Source organism: Xiphias gladius, chromosome 6 (assembly GCF_016859285.1).
Source record: "Xiphias gladius isolate SHS-SW01 ecotype Sanya breed wild chromosome 6, ASM1685928v1, whole genome shotgun sequence".
Lineage (NCBI taxonomy): Eukaryota > Metazoa > Chordata > Actinopteri > Istiophoriformes > Xiphiidae > Xiphias > Xiphias gladius.
The window spans coordinates 19,255,865-19,275,689 of record NC_053405.1 but is presented as its reverse complement, the minus strand read 5'-3'; the positions used below and the strand labels follow the sequence as shown (position 1 = coordinate 19,275,689).

The window sequence follows — 19,825 nt, the reverse complement described above, 5'->3', positions numbered from 1 at the left end:
CATCAGTGTCAGAGTGTGTTTTCTTGTTCCTCAGTGTAGCTGAGTTCCTCCTACATGGATGGTTTGAGTGTGATTTATGGCCTTGGTCCCTGATCCCTGCCCTGCTAATGATGGTTGTAAACTGGTGGGAAGCCAAAGGTCAGGCCTATCTTTGCTGTTGTGATGTGACATGATGTTTCTCCTGGTCTCACGCATCGCTTTTTTGTTGATCAAGATCATAGTCAGAACTTTTCCGAAAGAGAGGTATGTTGAAGCTTAAAAGATGAAAGAAATGAGGAGAGGTAACATAGAAGGTAGAAAAATAAAAGATATTCGCAGTATGTAGAATAAAAGATTTATCTCAGCGCTTCTTCTTGGAGAGTCTTCGTCCTGAAACAGAGACCTATAATTAACCCGCAGACTCATACAGACGTTGCCAGACACTGCTGCAAAATCTTTGTTCTACTCTTTCTAGAATGTGACTCTGTCTCCTGAAGTCTCCGCAGCTGTAACTTTGAGGACTGTGAAGATTAATGACACCGACACAACTCCAGGGAGAGCTTCAGTAATACTCAAAGATATCCATTCATCGACAATAAGCTCTTACAGGTATTACATTACTGCTCTGTCATCCAGCGTCCTTTAGTTGGGCTACCTCTCACCCATTAATGGCAGAACATCCACTGCCGAGAGAAATAGTCAGAGATTATCTTATTCCAGCACCAACATTAAATCCCCTGAAAGTAGCCTATATGTCCATTAGACACATGCTGTGCTATATCACATGTAACTGGCCCCACTATCAGGGAGCATAGACCGTGGACATGTTCTCATGGTCTGATTCTGATAAAAGAGGAGTGTTATAGAGATGTGTTGTCCCACTGCACATGCTGCACAAATTTCCCTCTACATAAATCCATGGTGATTCTCAGTGCATGGGAAAATCAGTGTTCAGTGCAAAAAGGTCACTCTTCACTTTTCATTTACTGTGCACTCCCCCTGTTTTTTCTCTCTCGACTTTTTCCTCTTTCACTCCCTCTCTCTCTCTTTAAGTCCTGTCTGTGCGATGTTATTGAGGCTCCAGTATTTCGTGGTGATGCAAATATCTAGTAAACAGACCCCAGGTCACTCAAATCCCCGGCAAAGAGGAGAAATCTTGTGTGCATTTTGCTCTAGTGAAGGGAATTCCTACATCGTTTTTAAATTAGGCCTGAGAGGGCTAGAGGGGGAAGACTGTGGCCTGGCTTAAGTGAAGGCACAATGCCCAGAGGAGATGAGTGTGTTTGCTGCTTTGTTGTGTGCATGTGTGTAGAGTATATAGTGTATGTGTTTTTTGCATATGTGCATCAGTATCGACAGTCAGGGAGGAGGTTAACTCTCTACGGTCAGCAGAGCAGATCTGAGGTGGTTTTCAGCAAAGCAAAGTTTATTCATAGAACATTTTATTCAAGCAGAGATACAGTGCACAAACAAACAACAAGAACAATCAGATACGGTTTAAAACACAAACACAGCAAAACTAATCAAAAGCACTGGGGAAAACAAATGTTTTCTGTCTGCTTTTTAACAGTGGTAAAGTTGGAGCACATCTAACGCGATTTGGCAAAGTATCCCAGCAGCTATGACCATAAAAACCACAATCTGCTTTGTCAGGTTTTGATTTCATCCTTAGAAGAACCAGAGAGAGCCTGTGCCAGGTGACGTACAGTAGGAGGTCTGATAGGCGTACATATGGAATAGGCAGGTCAGAGACCTACTGTGGAGCAGGGCCATGTAGGACCTTATAGACAAGAAGTAGGAAAGGGTACAGGAGAAGGTTGTTTCAAAAGAAATAACTAACCAGCCCAGTATCCCTAAAAAATGTGTTCATATCAGACAATTTCACACCTCAAGATTTAAATCCAGTGCTAACATTTATTACCAATGCAAGATGTAGTGTGCCCTTTAAGTAGCAAGGCTGAAAGTAAGGGTGTAGAGATCAGGGTGGTGGATGGACATGTAGCACATCTGACTTTCATGCAGAAGTTTGCGTCCTGTCACAGACCTGCAATTGAGGCATTTTTATTAACCCCTAACTATGGCATTTACCAACCTTTAGCTGTTTGACTTGCTTACTCTTAACCATGCTTTACTTTATTTGCCATAACCACAACATTTCAATAACCTTAGCTGCAGCTACTAAATAAACCTAAAGTTTTTGAACATTAAAAAAATATATTAATAATAATAATAATAATTTGGCATTGAATGTTACTCTGGGTTTTGAAGAACTGTCCAGTATTAACATTCTTATCTGGCGAACCAACACAAAATAAGTGCGTTTACAGATAGGGTGACAAATTAAAGGAAAAACCTGAAAAATTAGTGGAGAAACAGGATTACAATGCCTCCATCCATAGGGCACCAAACGACACTGAATGTCTTAATGAGTATGAAAATGATGTGAATCATATGCTATGGCCTTCGCAGTCAACAGATCTCAACCCAGTTGAACACCTATCGGTGATTTCGGACCGACATGTTAGACAGCGCTCTCAACCACCATCATCAAAACACCAAATGAGGGAATATCTTCTGGAAGAATGGTGTCCATCTCTCCAGTAGAGGTTCAGAGACTTGTAGAATCAATGCCGAGGCCCAGTGAAGCTGTTCTGGCGGCTTGTGGTTACTTACTAAGACACCTTATGTTGGTTTTTCCTTTCATTTTTGACCTGTCTGTATGTTTCTCTGCATCCACTATATTTTTAAGATTTTTGTTTTATTGCTGTTGTGGCTAAGGAACCCAAGGTCAGAATCAACAGTAGCACTGTTATTTATACATTTTCTGGTAATTTACTTCCAGAGAGAAAAAGGCTACTGAGAACACGGTTCCTGCCACAGAGGCTAAACCACAAATAACAAGAATTCTAGTTTTGTCTTTGCTGAGCTTCAGGAAATTGGCAAATCCAGTTAATGATGTCTCTAATGTACTCAAACGGTGACTTTAAAAGGTTGAGGTCTCTAAGGGTCAAGGATTGGTTCTGTACAACGGTGTGTCATCAGCGTAATTATGGCAATTTACCCTTTGATTCTGGATTATGTGGCCAAGAAACAAACATGTTCAAGCTAAACTGCAATGCTCCAAGTATTGACCCTTAAGGGAGATACAGAAAAAGGTTACTCCTTTAGAAAAGTTGCAAACCAGGCAAGTACTGAACCAGAAGGTCCTTCCCACTAGTCTACTCTTGGCTCAGTGTGGAGATAAATCTGGCAATGGTATAGTACCATTGACTCTATGCTCTTTCTCTCTTCTGTGTCTGTGTCTTTGTCTTTCTGTCTCTCTCAATCTGGACATTCTTTGGCCTCACTCTCTATATATCCAGTGTGACTCCCCCTCTCCGTTTGAATGCCTCACTTGTCTCTCTTTCACCTCTGTTTCTCTTCACCACTCCCTGTTGTGCATTATTTTTGTCATTTTCTTTGTCCTGCCTTGTCCTCGCCACATTCTCCCACCTCGGTTTTTACAGCCCACTGTGTTCATTTCCATCTTTGCCTTAAATCCTCCCTCCCAGCCTTCTTTCTCACATCTTGTTCTTTATTCCCTTTCTTACTCACATCCGGGCCACATCTAGAATCTTATGCTATTGCTGATTGAGGGAGATCCAAGCAGCATCAGGCTATCACCTGTCATTGATTCTACACACTCCATAAAGCAGCCTCTCTATCTCACTAATATGACAATTAGGCAGGTCTCTGGGAAATCTATGGGGTGTCTTTAAGTCCACATAAAGAAACTGTAACAATCATAAAATACTCAGATGCTTACTTAATATCCTTTCCCATGTACTGGCACAGTCTCAGGTACCGAATTCTGAAGGTCATCTCAGTGATGTGGAACAATGCAAGCAGAGTAAAGTGAAGCTCGTCTTTGTGTCTGCAGTAAAGGAGTATTTCTTTGAACATTAAGGTTATTAGAGCCTAAAACCCAACAGGATGTTGTTTGCTCCCCTCAATTTTTTTTTTTTTTTTTTACAGAGCGTTATTGGAAACTGTGAATTGAATTGAATCAAAACCAGGTTCTGGTAGTAATACGTCATCTACCACTGCCACTAGAGCTTGTTCTACTACCACTACTGCTATTACTACTATAATACTATAAAGACAAACAGTGCAAAAGCGATTTTTTTATATAACCACATATCATTTTCGCTGAAAAACAGCCGTCTGTTACAGCTAGAAATGAGGTTGATGAGAGCATTGAGAGTGAACCAAAACAAGTGAAGTTGTGGGCCAGAAAACCAAACAATGAGTTGAAAGATGTTAAAATTTTCCAGACCTGAGGGAAGCTACAGAGTCAAGTGATAGGTCTGTGGGCTCATTTTTGAGACTGTCCCCTATTATATACATTATATCCATTGATATCTAAAAACATTGATTAGTGCATCTGTAATATATGCATTACTTGCAATTATATAGGAAACAAAAACAGAAAAAATTTTTGAACCGAAAAACATAATTCAATTCAACCAGAATTGAAACCTCTGCATAATACTTGATAACCAATCTGTTAAATATTTTAATCATAAATACACTAAACACAACCACTGTGTCCCAATTAATTCTGATCTATTTCATTACCATTTTCCCTGTATCTAGGACATGCACAGTCTTGTTTTTCTTTCAACCGTCAGTCCGATTTTTAGTGCAAGTACGTCACGGCTGTGTAACGGAAACACACTGACAATGTACTGTACACATTGACAAGATAGGAGGTAAGGGAGAGAGAAACCAAGGGATAATGAGATGGTGAAAGGGGAAAAGGTAAAGAGACTGGAGAGAGGAAAGAGTGAGAGCCATGGCAACCGTAATCAGTGACAAAAGCAATTCAGTGCGTATTAGCGCCTTCATTTGATGATGAGGTGTTCTGTTTACATGCAAAGTATCCAAACCCCTGCAGCAATGCCTACAATTCCAGATTGCAGGCATTCTTCACATCTCCTCTTCCCCTTCAAACAATTTCCTCTTCTCTTTTAAGCCTCCACTCTTTATCCTGACTTTACTCTGTATCAGAACAGTATCAGTCTTCATTAGGGCTTTGCCAAAGACACTAGACTTCACTGATTTGCTGGTGATTTGTTATCTGTGTTATGTAAGTTGGCCACTGTGGTTATCATTCTGAGGTGGCATTGGTGGAGTCCAGGGAGACATTAACTCCAACTTTTCAGCAGCTAAATGATCTCTTACGGACTTTGTTTAGGAAATGCCTAAACACCCATAATCAAAATTGATTTGGGGCTGTTGAAAAGAACAAATTAACAGGCTTGTGTAAATCATGTTGAAACGAGTGGAGCATGGTGGTTAGTTCAGGAGTCTCGTTTTATTAATACTAAACAAAAGATAGTTGCAGTGGATGGGGTATTACAGCTCAGACTGAGGTTTCACTTGACCAGCTATCGTTTGCATTTTTTCTCCACTGCCGTCACTTGCCATCTGTATTAACTTGGCACCCAAATAAGGCTGCTGGGATGGTGCCCAAAATCAAGCTCAGTTCCTGAATGTGTTTGTCACAACACTGGAAACAATAATCCCCATGGTGAAAGAACTGACACAGTAATTTGCTACTGACAGTCTAGTTTTTAAAGTTTTTTAAATCCATGGAGCCCACACACTGTGAGCCAACTTCAGTATGACTTCAGTGACATCAGCTGCCATTTCGGTGTTATACACGGAGTGGTATAGCACCCTGGGGTTGAATATTTTGGATTAGCGTCTCTTCCAAATGGCAAAATGTATATATGACTTGCAGTATGCCGTGTTCAATGGTAATTGCATATAACCATACAGCTTGTGCCATTCAGCAAGGCTTCTGAATGGCTGCAGCCATTTGTCATAATTATAGTAATGCTTGACTCTGAACTATTTGAACGCCCACACACACACACACACGCACGTGCGCACGTAGGCACGCACACACGCACGCACGCAAACACACGTGCAAACACAGACACAATACACACACATACACACTCACTTTAATACTTGTGTATCTACTTATTCTGCTGTCCCATGAAATTGTATAGCCCAGGGTGTATAATTATACTAATCGAATGCGTACCGCCTGACATTTAGTCATACATTATTAATAGCAGAAACAATAGACTCTCTGATTGGATATACTGACTTCCTGACTTCTCTTCTTGCTTTTACTGTTTCTCACTTATCTCCCACTGCATCTCTCTCTCTCTCTTGCTACCCGTGACCTCCTTTCTTCTCTCTGTGACTCTTTCCCCTTCACCTCCTGTAATTTTGCTTGTGGGTGTTGAGTAATTAGCATGCCTCCCACTTTTATTCTGATATCACAGCAGGGAATTTGAGAAATGTCCCATAAAGATTACGTGTCCTGATAAGGTTATGTCTGGCACTCCATTAAAGAGATGGGCTGTACAACGGCTGTTTGTATCATTTGGGGGAGAGAAAGACTGTGTGAGAGAAAAAGAATGACTGAAAAAATGAAGCTATGCATACTATACTAAACAGTATGTCAGCTTTCTCCATTGCTGCATTTTTGTTATATTTATTCATTTTCTGCTTAACTTTGTTATGCAATGAAAAACTTAATTTTAATTAATTTTAACATGAATATAAACCTATTGTTATTATTAGCAAGTTTACTTAATTATATTTGTTGACCCTCCATATACATACTTATGGTCTTTCTTTTTGGTCTTGGGCTATTTGTCGTGGTTTGGTTTAAGTCCCTTATTTCCAATTAGGGGAAGTCTTAAAGCAAAACTGTGTAATTTTTTAAGAAGAAAAAACACATTGTTCTCCATACAAATGAAAAGTTGAACCCATAAGCAATAAAATGCAGTCTTACTTAATTCACTACACTCGGGGTTTTTCCTCTTACTTGGTCTGATATGACCAGTAGTTTATGGTGGCTAATGTTAGGAAACTTTAGATATTTACTGTAGACAGTGGTTTGTAATTGACATAACAGAGTCAGTGCACTGATTTAATGACTCTCTTTTACTGGTGCTACTGTTATACTAGCCTATGTTTGAGCATTTATTATTATCCCATAATCTGTTAACTGCCCTGAATGTGGCTGCAGTTTTGCTACAGCATACAGCATGTGAATTTTTATGCAACAGTGGGCTTCATCTTTGTAGCAACTTTTGGAGATGGCAGTTTTCTGTTTCAACATTGCAATGCCTCAGTGCACAAACTGAGGCAAATAAAGGAATGGCGTACCCAGTTTGGGTCTGCCTGCAAAGAGCCCTATCCTCAAACCCACCCAACACCTGTGGTATGATTTGAAAAACCTGTGAGTGCCCAAACTCAGTTATGATCTTGTTCCTGAATAGGAACAAATCCCCGCTGAAGGCTGTTACAGCAGCATATTAACGCCTATAGTTTTGTAATGACATGTTCAGCTATCACACATACAATGCATGTAATGCTCGGATGACATGCTTTTGGACCTGTAGTGCATAAATATACAAGCTGAATTTATAAAATGCATTTTATAGTGTATACTTTATTTAGCCTCTTATTTTTTGAATTATTTTCATTATTGCAGTTGTTACGACTGTTTTTGTTTATTACAACTGCTTTGATTTGATCATAATTCTTGTTTGATTGTAATAACTTAATTTAGTATATGCAGCAAAATGTAATCTTTGCCAGTATAGCCCTCAAACCGAAAATGCAATTCAGTTGACTTGAACGGAACTGAAGATGACATGAAGAGTCATAAGAGAGATAAAGACTGACACGCAAAGGACAGATCAGATGCATTCAGCAAGGTGATTGTTTTTACATTGCTTTATGCATTGTGCATCTGTGACCACAGTAAAATGTTAAGAAGTTTTGCATAAAGAAATCCAACTCTGAGTATACAAATTAGAGATGTTGCAATTGTGCGTGGCTGAAAGAAATATTTTGTGTTTGCTACTCGACCTTCAATGCAAATGATTCAATCTTGCATTCAGCATTAAGATATCAACACGTAAAAGTGGCGTTATAGGGTTTTGGAAATTACGGTGTTTGTGAAATTTCCAGGAAAATTCCTTTCTAAAGCTAGTATTGAGAGAGGAAAAATTAGGAGATATTCACAGATTGATCAGACTTCAAGATAATAACATCTTATAGAATGGAAGTGCCTGCTGAATGCACACTGAATTTGACCACACACTCGCTACAGCAGCAAAATCACAGTAAGCGCATGCAGAGGTAGCGGCCTGCATGTCATGTCCTCCGAGCTTTGTGACTGAAGTCAACAGCAATTCTGATCGCTGAGGCAGAATGCCGGAGTAATTTCCTAGATGGATCATGTAGGGTAACTTAATTTGGGTATCATTTGTATTTCCACCGGAATCACATCCGAGACCTGCATGAGCCTTGGAACTGCCTGATGAAAAATACCAACAGTTTAGCACCGCCATAAAAGAGGCGATTTGCCCTGCTGGAAAGCATTTCATTTAAGTAAACCAACACGTTGCTCCCTTTCTCATGCTCCTTCATATCCAGGACAATGGTTGATGTCTGGAGCATTATTGAACCGTTCACTCACTCTCTACCTATACAGACTTTCCATTCATCTACAGCCCATATCTTGGCCTTTGTCCTGCCCAAGATGTCACACCCGCTTCTTCTCGTATGTCTCTTTCTCATAGTTTTTAGATGTGTCAGAGGTGGTGTGATACTTGATGTGGTGATGTTGTGCCACAATGATCTGGCCGCATTCAGAGCTGACTGGACAACTCTACCTCAGTGGGTGACTTCATACCTCACTCTGAGCAGCTTATTATCTCCCCGCGCATCAGGGAGAACAGATAGAGATGCCATGGGAATACAAAGATAGCCGACACTCGAGAAAACCCGCCAGCCAGCCAGTTAGTTAGATAGTTCGTCAAACTGTTATTGAGTGAGTGAATATTTTTCTGGCTGTGTATGTTTATGCATGTCTCACTTATCTGCCTCATTTAGCATCCACTCACTCCGTTTTCTCCTTTTTCTGTCTTTTTAAAAAAAATTTCCACAGGCTACAGTTCTGTTGCTATGGCGACCGTGGCCCCTCCCTTCTTCCTCCTGCTGTGTTGGCTCCTCCAAACGGCCAGCTCGGCATTCCCTGAGGAGCCGGGGCCCCTCAACTTCATCCCCACTGAAGGTATTGAGCCCCTGACTTTCTTGCCCTTTGTGCCTCGCACCCAGGTCATGATGTGTGAGGTGCCCTAACGAGTCGGGTGTTGAACTGGGAGGGGGGGGGCTTAGGGTCATGGTGTGGGCTGTTATGGTCAGACAGGCACTCATACAAAGAGTGTTGACCAGTGTCCAGGTCAGGAGGTGTGGGGTCACACTCAGGAATGAGAGCAGAGTATAGGAAGGGGCTCTCACATTCGTGACTTTCCCACACACAGACCCTCAAGAGACAGAGCTCCTCACACACTCAGACTTTGAGTCTCCATATCAGCTCGGCAGTCTCCAGCTCAGGCCAGACCTTGATTGATTCCAGTTCAATAACATTCACTGATGGTTTCCCAGCTGAGTCCAGACCCTTCTTCTTGTATCAATACCGCGCAGTAGAGAGTAGAGAGTCAGGCTGCCGAGAGCTACACTGGAGCGACTGCATTCAGCTCAGCGGCTGAGGTTTACAGCAGGTACAAGTTATAGCACAAAATGCCAACTCATGCAGATGGACAGATAAGACAAACAGAGGAAAGTGTGAAGGTTGACAGAAAAGGAAAGGTGGAAGACAAGGAGAAAAGAATGAATCAGATGTGGATCCCAGGACAGAGTGATGTAGGTACTATAGAGAGGAATAACAGGATAGAAATAAAGATGAAGCAGACAAAACATAAAGGTGAATAAGCAGAGGAGTAAGATAAATGGACTATAGGGTGGGATATAAAAAAGTAGTGATGGCAGGACAGAGAGAGGATGCCAGGATATCAGATGAAAATACTGTCTCTTTCACCTCTGTCAAGGTCAGAGATATATAGTCATGCTGGTTTTCCACCAGTCATCTACCTGATTTTTTTATGTAACTGATGGTTTTGCTTCTATCTATCTAAAAGTGGCTGAACATGCTCCACCACTTTTATCTTTCATTTCTCTCCCTTTAAGGTTTCCCTTCCTCCATGTATAGAAATCCTTGTCCCCTGAAACACGTTGAACATTTTGTTGTACGTTTTTGATGTTTTTAAAATGTCACCTGTCCCTTTGTCTCTCGTTACTTGAATTATCTGAATCATTTGTCAGAACATGTATTGCCAAACTTGTCAACAAAAAGCAGCATGTAAATGAACAATTCGTCAAAAGCGAGTCTCAATCGGTCAGCCAAGAAAAACGTGAATGTAAAAGTGACACAGTGAAGTATTTTTCATACAACTTTCAGAAGATTATTTGTTTGTGCTCTGCTCTGTTTCTTTGTCTGCTTAATGTATTAGATATGCTGCTGTTTCGATTTCAGGTCTCAAACTTTGTCTCCAAACCACCCTGTTACTGCTGCCAAACTGTCAAAACAAACTAACACAAAACCCCTTTTACAGTGACTACTTTTGTCAAAGATGGATGTCAGTTTTGCATCAGTCATTGTGTGTTTCTGTCTTTCATTCACTGACAGTGGTGAGGAGATACCCAGTGTTTCTGGGCCGACCCCACCGAACATGGCTGAGACAAGAGCCTCTACACATCCAGAGGATCCTGCAAGTCAATCGAACACTCTACATTGGAGCCAGGTACTACAAACGCCAGTACACACAGACATAACATAACATATAGATTTATGGCCATATGCTGGCATGAGCTTTGAGAAATCTGGCACCTGTGTAATGTGTCTTTAATTGTTTGCACCACTACATGATACAGGTACAAATATAGCTCTGTCAGACCAGTTTTCAGATTTAAAATCTGCTGGATTGTCTGTTATCACTACATTTGTTGCCATGCAACATTTGCCACATTCATTGGACTTTATTTTAGGAGTCAGTTACTGTGTCTGAGCCTCAGACCTTAATTTACCAATAAAACATGCCATCAGTATTGCTACAGAGAGTTTAGTGTTACCTTTTAAATGTATTAACTGCGGCAGGACAAAATAGAGATGCCAGTTGGTTGGTCCAACACTTAAGACAGCCTTTCTACATACTAACTGTAGGCTTGTTAACATGTTGTCATGCTGATGTTAGCATTCAGCTCAGAGGAAAGCTGTACCCTAGCACAGCTGTAACTAAAGTACATCCAGAGGCGGCGTCTGGATTATAGCACAAAAACAAGGCTTAACAAGGCCAATAGTTTTTCCCCCATAAAAAGACTGTGCCCAAAGCCAGCTCTGACCATTAGCCTCTCCTGAATATACTATCTCCTTAATATACTCTCTCAAGTTTTAGCACTTCCATTTGCATTAGTCTTCTACTGTAAACAAAAGAACTGAATCAACAAATGAATTAAATCAGTAACAAATAAACCCTGCAGACTGACGTAGATGTTTGTTGTGCTGATTGAATAGACCTCTGCTCAGCAAGTTGCATGAGAGTAACGTGAGGCCACCAAACTCCATGTACTAACAAAGCTTGGAGTTGTCTTTCCTGAGCAGGAACAAAAACTAAGCAGAAATTCATGGAAATATCAGCCAGTATCAATCAAGCACGATGCATACATCACCACATGGTCATGTGGACAAAATAACTGATAAGACCTGTGGGGGTAAACCATGGGTGTGTACGGCCTTTAAATTTTTAAACTTAAAGGACAGTTATGGTAGTTTTTAAGACAGTGCTATAGATGTATTATTAGCTTGTCATGTGTTTCATAAACTCACTGTTGGTGAAATGATGTTTGCAAAGATTTATGGGCTAAATTACAAACATTGAAACTCAGATTGTTTTTTTAATTATTCAATCTGGTACAGTAGCTGCATCTGAAGGCTAATATTTGGCCTGAGAAATGTGTTACAGTTTGGTCTCCATATGTCCATCAGTCTGTTGAATGTGCTGATCCTGGACAAGCAGTAGCCCTGGTGGGCAGGAGGGCCAGACGAGGACAGCCTGCTCGGCTGCACCAGGTTTACACTGTAAAGCTACATCTGCTGCTCCCCTGAGCCATTCAGGAGCCGACCTTAAACAGACCGAGCTAACAAAAAACATGCACCTCAAGATTTACTGCCCGTGTTGTCCAAAGATTAATTTAGCTTGAAACATGCTAAAAAAAAAACGAGACACACTCGGTTTCCACATATGGCGCTGGTTATTTGCTGTAGTGGCAATCTGAAAGAAGATTGAAGTGGTTTCCAATAAGAGACGCCACTGTGGTCCAGGAAATGACCCAGTCCCTGGACTCCAGTTGGTCTAACCTCACTACTGAGAGTCTGTAGTAAATATATCAAACTATGTAACCATGTATGGTTCCAGCCATTCTGTCTGCGCTGAGAGGGTCTATAAGCACACACATGCACAGAGCCTGATAATAAAACTGCCCACAGACAACTACAGCTACTGCAGTCTGAAGGTCTGCTTTAAAATATAAGTGCCATGAAGCAGTTTTTAAGAATGTTCATTTCAATTTACAGCTGCGGAAATTTTTACTGAATAGCAGAGGTAAACTGATATGAATGTGTCTGTCAACCATTTGATAATGAAATGTGAGACAGTTCAGAAAGGCAAGAGACGCGAGGGGTGTTGATGGCAGCAAGAGAGATACAGAGAAAGACAGTTTCTATACTGTTTTTATATAATTCTCTTAAGTGGCTAACAGTGTTTCTGGCTTCCTGACGGAAAATGATAAGTCTAGGAAGAAAATTTTCAAATGTATGAGCCAGAGACAGCCTTGCAGGAAGGCAGAGTTTTAAAATGTGTAATGTATAAATAAGTACCTGTGGTAGCAGGTATGGCTGCGAAAAGCTCCTACAGAGTGCATGGCCTGATAAGACGCCCCGCTCATCCCCAAATCCTGTCACCATTAGCATAGCTGCTCCTCAGTCTGCAAGCACTGCTAAATCCCTGCCCGGAGCACCTGCTGAGAGCAGCTACCTCTCCCTGTCCTCCCCTGTCCTTGCTAAATGAAAGTAAACTATGTATTTGGCTGGTGGCAGGTTGAGTAAAGCACCTTGCTGTGTTAAGCCCCTGTCAAGATGAGCAGCTGTGGATCCTGTGGTCTTCAGCACTCAGTCAGATCCAAAGGGCTAATCCACACAAATATAAACCAGTTGGAGAGCATTTACCTATTGACAAGATGACAAAAGGAACACAGCCAACTCTCGATTAACTGTTCCAATTTTGATAAAGCATAAGAGGTTTTTGCAATCCGTCTCCTTGCGTGTGTGTGTGTGTGTTTGTACGTGTGTGTGTGTGTGTGTGTGTGTGTGTGGTGTGTGTGTATGTGTGTGTGTGTGTGTGTGTGTGTGTGTGTGTGTGTGTGTGTGTGTGTGTGTGTGTGTGTGTGTGTGTGTGTGTGTGTGTGTGTGTGTGTGTGTGTGTGTGTGTGTGTGTGTGTGTGTGTGTGTGTGTGTGTGTGTGTGTGTGTGTGTGTGTGTGTGTGTACGTTTTGCATTAGCTGAAAAGGGAAAGTATGCTGACTTACTGCCAGTTTGCTCATTATTAGTCCAAAGACGCTGACATCAGAGGTCACTGGAGGTCACACAGGGGTCACAGTCAGGTCAAATGACTCATGGCAGACGGGCAGGGAGAAGATCAATTGTGGCAAAGACTGGGAAGCTTTGGGGGGGTAAAGCTGCCTGGCTGCTCAGCTGTAGTGAGGCTGGGAGAGAGGGTTTGCAGGCGGACGAGGTTAAGTATGTGGGGAGAGACACAGACACACAGGTGAAGATGGCCTCTCGGACACATGCCATAGACACTTATTCCAAACTATATACTGGTACTATCATTAGTACTATCTATCTATCTATCTAACTAGTTGAGTTACATTTCTTGTCTCATTTTCTGTATGTACAGAAAGATGTAGTTTTCTGTGGTGTTTGTGATTTAACTCCTTTTTGACTGGCTTAGTCTTAAGTCCCGTGAGTTTAATGCCAGAAGAAGGGCTTAAACCAAGACATCTTTCTTAATAAACTTAGTGCTGGCAGTGTGCAGGAGTTTGCCATCCACTTTTCAATTTTGAAATTGTTGCATATCAAGGGTGGTCAGAGTGAGTGCGTTGTCAAGAAGTGGGGCACAGGTACACATATTTATAGACACCCAGGTACACGCTCACACACACAGACGCGCTACAGAGCACTCTCCCTTAGTCAGAAGATTTGTCAAGGTAACTAGGTGGTCAGCTCAAATCTTTCTATTTCAGTTTCATCCATTGGAGCAGCTTCTCCTGCTCGCTCGATTTCCAGGCTCAGAAAGGCTCAGCGCTGCTCACACTAAACCACAATACTGCAGCTAGCAAGAAGAAGAGTCGGAAAACTGAAAACAAAATATAGGAAAACTTGGCGGCTTAAGAGGTCTCGACCTGACCTGAGTCTGCCTTTATTGGGCCAGGAAAAGGAGAAGGTTCATGGGCTGGTCAAGTAAGAAATTTAGGAGATGCTGACAGTTTCTCTTGAGTCTGTGTTGACTTTGAATTAGCCAGGTCAAAAAGGGTTCGAAGCGTTTATGAAATAACAGCTCAGGCACACGTACAATATACACACACACACACACACACACACACACACACACACACACACACACACACACACACACACACACACACACACACACACACATAGGCAAGGTCAGACAAGGGGAAAGAAATAGGAGAGTTTTGATTTGTCGATTTAAGGAAAGGGATTTGTAAACTGAGGCCCCTTTGAGTTGACGTGTTTCAAGGCTGTGTGCACATACTGCAACATAAAGAATAATGAAATCTTTACACCCTACACATGTTAGTCTTTACCATGAATCCTAACCTTAAATCACACATTAAATCCACTAACACACATATAACCAAACAAAAGCATACAGGCCACAGGCTTTGCATCATTCAAACAACCTGGAGCAGGCAAGAGAAGAGAAGGAGAGAGAGAGAAGCAGCAGCGTAAATAATTCCCCCTCCTCTGCACTATCAGAGGCAACAGTGCTGGCTGCCAGCCACTCTGACTAGGAGGCCTGTTGCTATATTCATTATGTTTATACTGAGACAACGCTAAAGCAGCCTGGATGAGATTAGGCCTCACACTCTGGCCCACTCCACTGTTTGGAGAATGCTTAAACTCTGACCTGCTAAGCAGGAGCGCACCATGCAAGTGTTTGGTGATTTTGCACTTCTTCGCCACTCAGCTGCTGACCTGGTCTGCGAGGTTGACTAAGAGCAGGAATCTTCTAACACATCAAGAGGAAGTGAAGATGAATTATTCAGGAGAGGAGTAACCTGATGGCACTTGGACTACCCGTGTTTTCACCAAGCAAACATCTCACCGTTCTCTCTTAAAGAAAAAAAGAAAGAAAAAGATGTATGTGCAAATACACATTGATAGACACACTCAGGGGGTATAAATACTCATATGAGCAAGCACTTGCACATGGATGCCCCAAGATGATAACTATTCCCTCCCTCAAAGAAAAGGGAGGAACCAAGAGAGAACATGAAGCACAGATGGGAGGCAGAGCTGGATCAGAGATGAGATCGATACTGCTGCAATAACACGGCTATGGCAGATTTACAGATTAGCCCATTCAGAGCCTGGCCCTTTGCTTAGTTGAAGCCCAAGCTTCAGATCCATCCCAAAAGATACTAAGTCCTTGATCAATATGTAATTGTCAGCTGTTAGAGGGCTAGTCCAATGCTCTTATGCTGGGTATTTTCACAGGAACATCCAAGGTTACTGCAGAATTATTAGAAGATTAGCAGTGCAAAAAAGCAGCATTTGGAATATCATGAATACATGCATGATGTTAGGTTTTGGACCACGTGTAGGCAGCATGTGGGGGTGTGCGAACAGCAGTATAACAGATTGATTAAATCATCCATTAATTCAATTTCAGCCCTATGAATAAGACTGATAAGCTGAATTCAGGGGCCTGGCATTAAATTCAATGCAGCAAGTGAAGTTTAATGAGCAGAGGCAAAAGGCAAAGGGGAAATATGAGACATCATTATGCAGTCGGGTTCCATTTCTCGTGCATATATTGGGAGAAATGGAATTCATTGTAAAGCTGTTCCCTAATTCCTTTGAGTCTGATCAACTTTAAAGGAATAAATGTCTCTAATATGTTTGCATTACATAGCTGCACACACTGTAGCAAGATTATACGCAAGGTAGAGAATTATTTTGTAGTAAAACCACACAGGTTGAATATATAATGGAAATATTCATACGCAGAGTTTGTATTAAGTGTGTGGCCTGAATTTCATCCAAAATAAAATCTGCACTGACTTGCAATGTCCTGAGCTGGCAGTAACATCCAAGCTATATTTCTGCACAGGAGCTCGTATTCATGGTTTGCTTAGTGCAGTGTCTTGCCTTACCTTAAGCTTTGTATAGTTCTGTCTTGGCTGACCGCCACTCTCTGTCTCTCTCTCTTTCCAGGGATGACCTTTTCCGTGTGGAGTTGGACATTGTTGCGGGAGACGAGATGTTCTACAGCAAAGTGAGCACCTTCTGGACAAGACACGCGTAGCATTTACATCTTCCAGGGGGCTGTATTACTTATCATTAGGAATGGAAAATGTCATTTTCTGCTACAGTGAAACGCAAATGTAGCTAACCAGCAGTGTGTATCTGTGTGCTATTTAATCTACAGAAAAGAACATGGGAGTCTAACAAGAATGACATCAGGATCTGCAGGATGAAGGGCAAACATGAGGTGAGACAGAGTTTAGTTACTGTTCCCACGTCATTCCTTTTAAAAGAGATCTATTCTCTATCTTTGTCTCTGTCTCTAAAGTAAATATAGTTTAAACCGATTATACAGCACAATAACAGCATGAAAACAGCACGTCCCACCTACATTAACTGATTTTTTTGTCCGAGCCCTTTCACATTCATCAGTCATTTGATCTCTTGTTAAAATACATATGTTAATTACAGCAGCCTTAAAGAGCCTCTTCATAAATAACGAAAAGTTAGAAAAATAATTTGTACCTAGCAAAATAATGATTTATTGATTTTGAGGAAACTTGTTTGAGTTGTTTCTCATCTCACTGCATCATTTGCTGTAAACTGGAATGAGCAGGAACCTTTTTGCAGCCTGAAATTAAACAAATTTTGGTGAAAATCTATTTTTTTTTCAGCTTTCATAAATTTTCGATGAAAGCAGGTAGAGCCCCAAAACAGTGAGAAATGACAGTATATGCCAACATCATATACAGTAGAATGACAATAAACCAAATGTATTGGAAAACAGAAGTGAAATATGTTGAAATCACATCTAGTCACTCGGAGCTTTTTTCCTCACAGCATCTCTCTTTCTTACACACACACGAACGCACACCTTGATCATCGATTATGGTACGGTATACCTTTCTGACTGGAGCTTTGGTTTCATTGTGCCAGTTATCTGACTGTCATGCCTGCTGGCAAAGCCTCAAGAAGAGGGGGGCAATGACCGTGTATTATCTCATTATCCCTGCTCATTTAACCCATCGCACACACACATACACATCGATCAGCTGCACAGAGCCACTCCTACCTATACACCATTGTTCCACCATCGTTAGTTAGCAATTTGGTTTGTGCCCTCAGAAAACACAGGTGGCAGCAGGAAACTGAGGCAGTGAGAAAGAGATTGGCTTAAACGTCCCAGCCGCCACCAGCAGCCCACGCCTGAGCACCTCTTATATCTCCAGCACATACACATCCATAGCAGCTGTCTGCCACACATAAATAGCCCGTGTTCATTGTCTATCTGTGTGTGTGTGTGTGTGTGTGTGTGTGTGTGTACCAGTGATGGCTGTGGTTGAGGGGAGAAACATGGGCTCTGTCCCTTGAAGGCAGAGAAAAAAATGACTTATTTAACACACTGAGAGACCACCTGACATTAAATCTGTGTGAGAGAGCGCCAGAGAGAAACACAATGGAGAATAGAGGGACAAAGACAAAAAGCTAGGTTGAGAGGAGGAGAGGGGAGGAGGGGAGGGAGACCGAGGGGTGAGAGAGAGGACGTGGGTAGATAAAGAAAAAGGAGAGGAGAGGAGAGAAGAGGGGGAGTGCGTGGGTCCCTTTTGGCTGGCCCTTAGGAGAGCTGTGGGGCTGGCGGAGATATGAAAGGTCTTCTTGCCCCTAATGACTGTGCTGCCTGGTAATGCTGTGAGTCACACGGCAATGTGAGGAAGATAAGAACACTGCCAGGTCATCTCAGTCAGCTCTCTGGGCTCAGACGCATATGAATGGATGTGCTTGTGTGTGCATATGCATGTACACAAAGGCACATCCAGTCACACACACACACGCACACACACACACACACACACACGCACGCACACACACACGCACACACACACACACACACACACACACACACACACACACACACACACACACACACACACACACTAGAGTACAACCAATATGGGTTTCTAAAAGCTAACACAGATATTTTGAAGTCACTATCACTGTGTTTTTTGCTGATATTCACTATTAGAATACAACTAAAAATGTAATGGGTTTCATTCCAAATGGAAATCGTTCAAAAAGTGTGAAAAAGTTGGAACAACATTTTTATTTGTACAGTACATTTTCTTTAGAACATTTTTAACCTGTATTGTTTACATGTTTACATTTGCAATTTTACAGTCTATGTGTTCCCTGTTATTGTTGGCGCATTGCTACTTTTCCTGGCACATTATATACACAATTAGAGACACATACAGACAAACAACCACTCATGCTCACCTTCACACCTACAGGCCATTTAGAGTAGCTAATTAACCTAACCTGCATGTCTTTGGACTGTGGGTGGACACCGAAGCACCCCCGGAGGAAACCCACACAGGCATGGGGAGAACATGCAACCTCCACACAGAAAGGCCCCGGTTCGGACCCTGAACCTTGTTGCTGTGAGGCATTGTGTGGCCTTCTTGAACAGTAGAATTACGTCATAAGTTTGGGGATTTTCTCTGAAGTTCGGAAATATGTGTTATTTAGCTTTAAGACCTAGAAAAGACATCTTTTAAAATGTACAGTCCTGGTTGAAATGATCGGCACCCCTAAATGAGTATTTAGAATATCTTCAGAAATAGATTGCAAATCAACCAATTTTGTATAATTACAATATTTTAATAAAATGTCCAAGGTTACTGAGCAACAAAAAAAAACATAACTTGCATAATAGGGAAATAATATAAACACAAAGTGTACCCTAGACACAATTATTGGCACCCTTCAATAGTAATATTTGGTTGCAGAACCTTTGGCAACAATGACAGCCTCTGATGGCCCTTTCTTGTAGCCATCTAGAAGCTTCTTGCACCTGTCTGCTGGTAGTTTCTGCCACTATTCCTTTGCTATGTGTTCAAGCTCTTTTAAGTTTTGCAGGAGTCCTTTTTGCAATGGCAGATTTCAGCTCTGTCCAAATGTTTTCATTGGAATTTAGGTAAGTACTCTTTGCTGGCCAGTTTAAAACAGTCCCTCTCTTCCTTTTCCAATATTTTTTTGTGCTGCTGGATGTCAGCTTTGGGTCGATTGTCCTGCTGAAAGACCCAAGACCTCCGCCTCAAACCAAGTTTTCTGACACTGGGTAACACATTTTGCTCTAAAATGCCTCGGTAATCTTCAGATTTCATCATTTCTTTGATACATTCAATGCCTCCAGTACCAGAGGCAGAAAAGCAGAACAGCATGATGGAACCTCCAACATGTTTTACTGTGGGTAGGGTGTTCTTTTCCCTATGGACTTTCATTCTGTTGCCTTTAAACAAACCGTTGCACTGCATTCCCAAA

The 19,825-nt window shown here is 41.7% G+C and overlaps 1 protein-coding gene across 2 annotated transcripts in view; it reads left to right on the top strand.

Annotated features, from left to right (window-relative positions):
* sema6bb (sema domain, transmembrane domain (TM), and cytoplasmic domain, (semaphorin) 6Bb) overlaps positions 1-19,825 on the top strand; it is a 122,527-nt gene that overhangs the window by 47,722 nt on the left and 54,980 nt on the right. For both annotated transcript variants that reach the window (XM_040128777.1, XM_040128776.1), the window contains exons 2-5: positions 9,005-9,130; positions 10,586-10,700; positions 16,475-16,535; positions 16,689-16,751. In XM_040128777.1, the coding sequence (XP_039984711.1) occupies positions 9,022-9,130; positions 10,586-10,700; positions 16,475-16,535; positions 16,689-16,751 (348 nt within the window). In that variant the 5' untranslated portion in view covers positions 9,005-9,021. The remainder of the gene's footprint in view (positions 1-9,004; positions 9,131-10,585; positions 10,701-16,474; positions 16,536-16,688; positions 16,752-19,825) is intronic.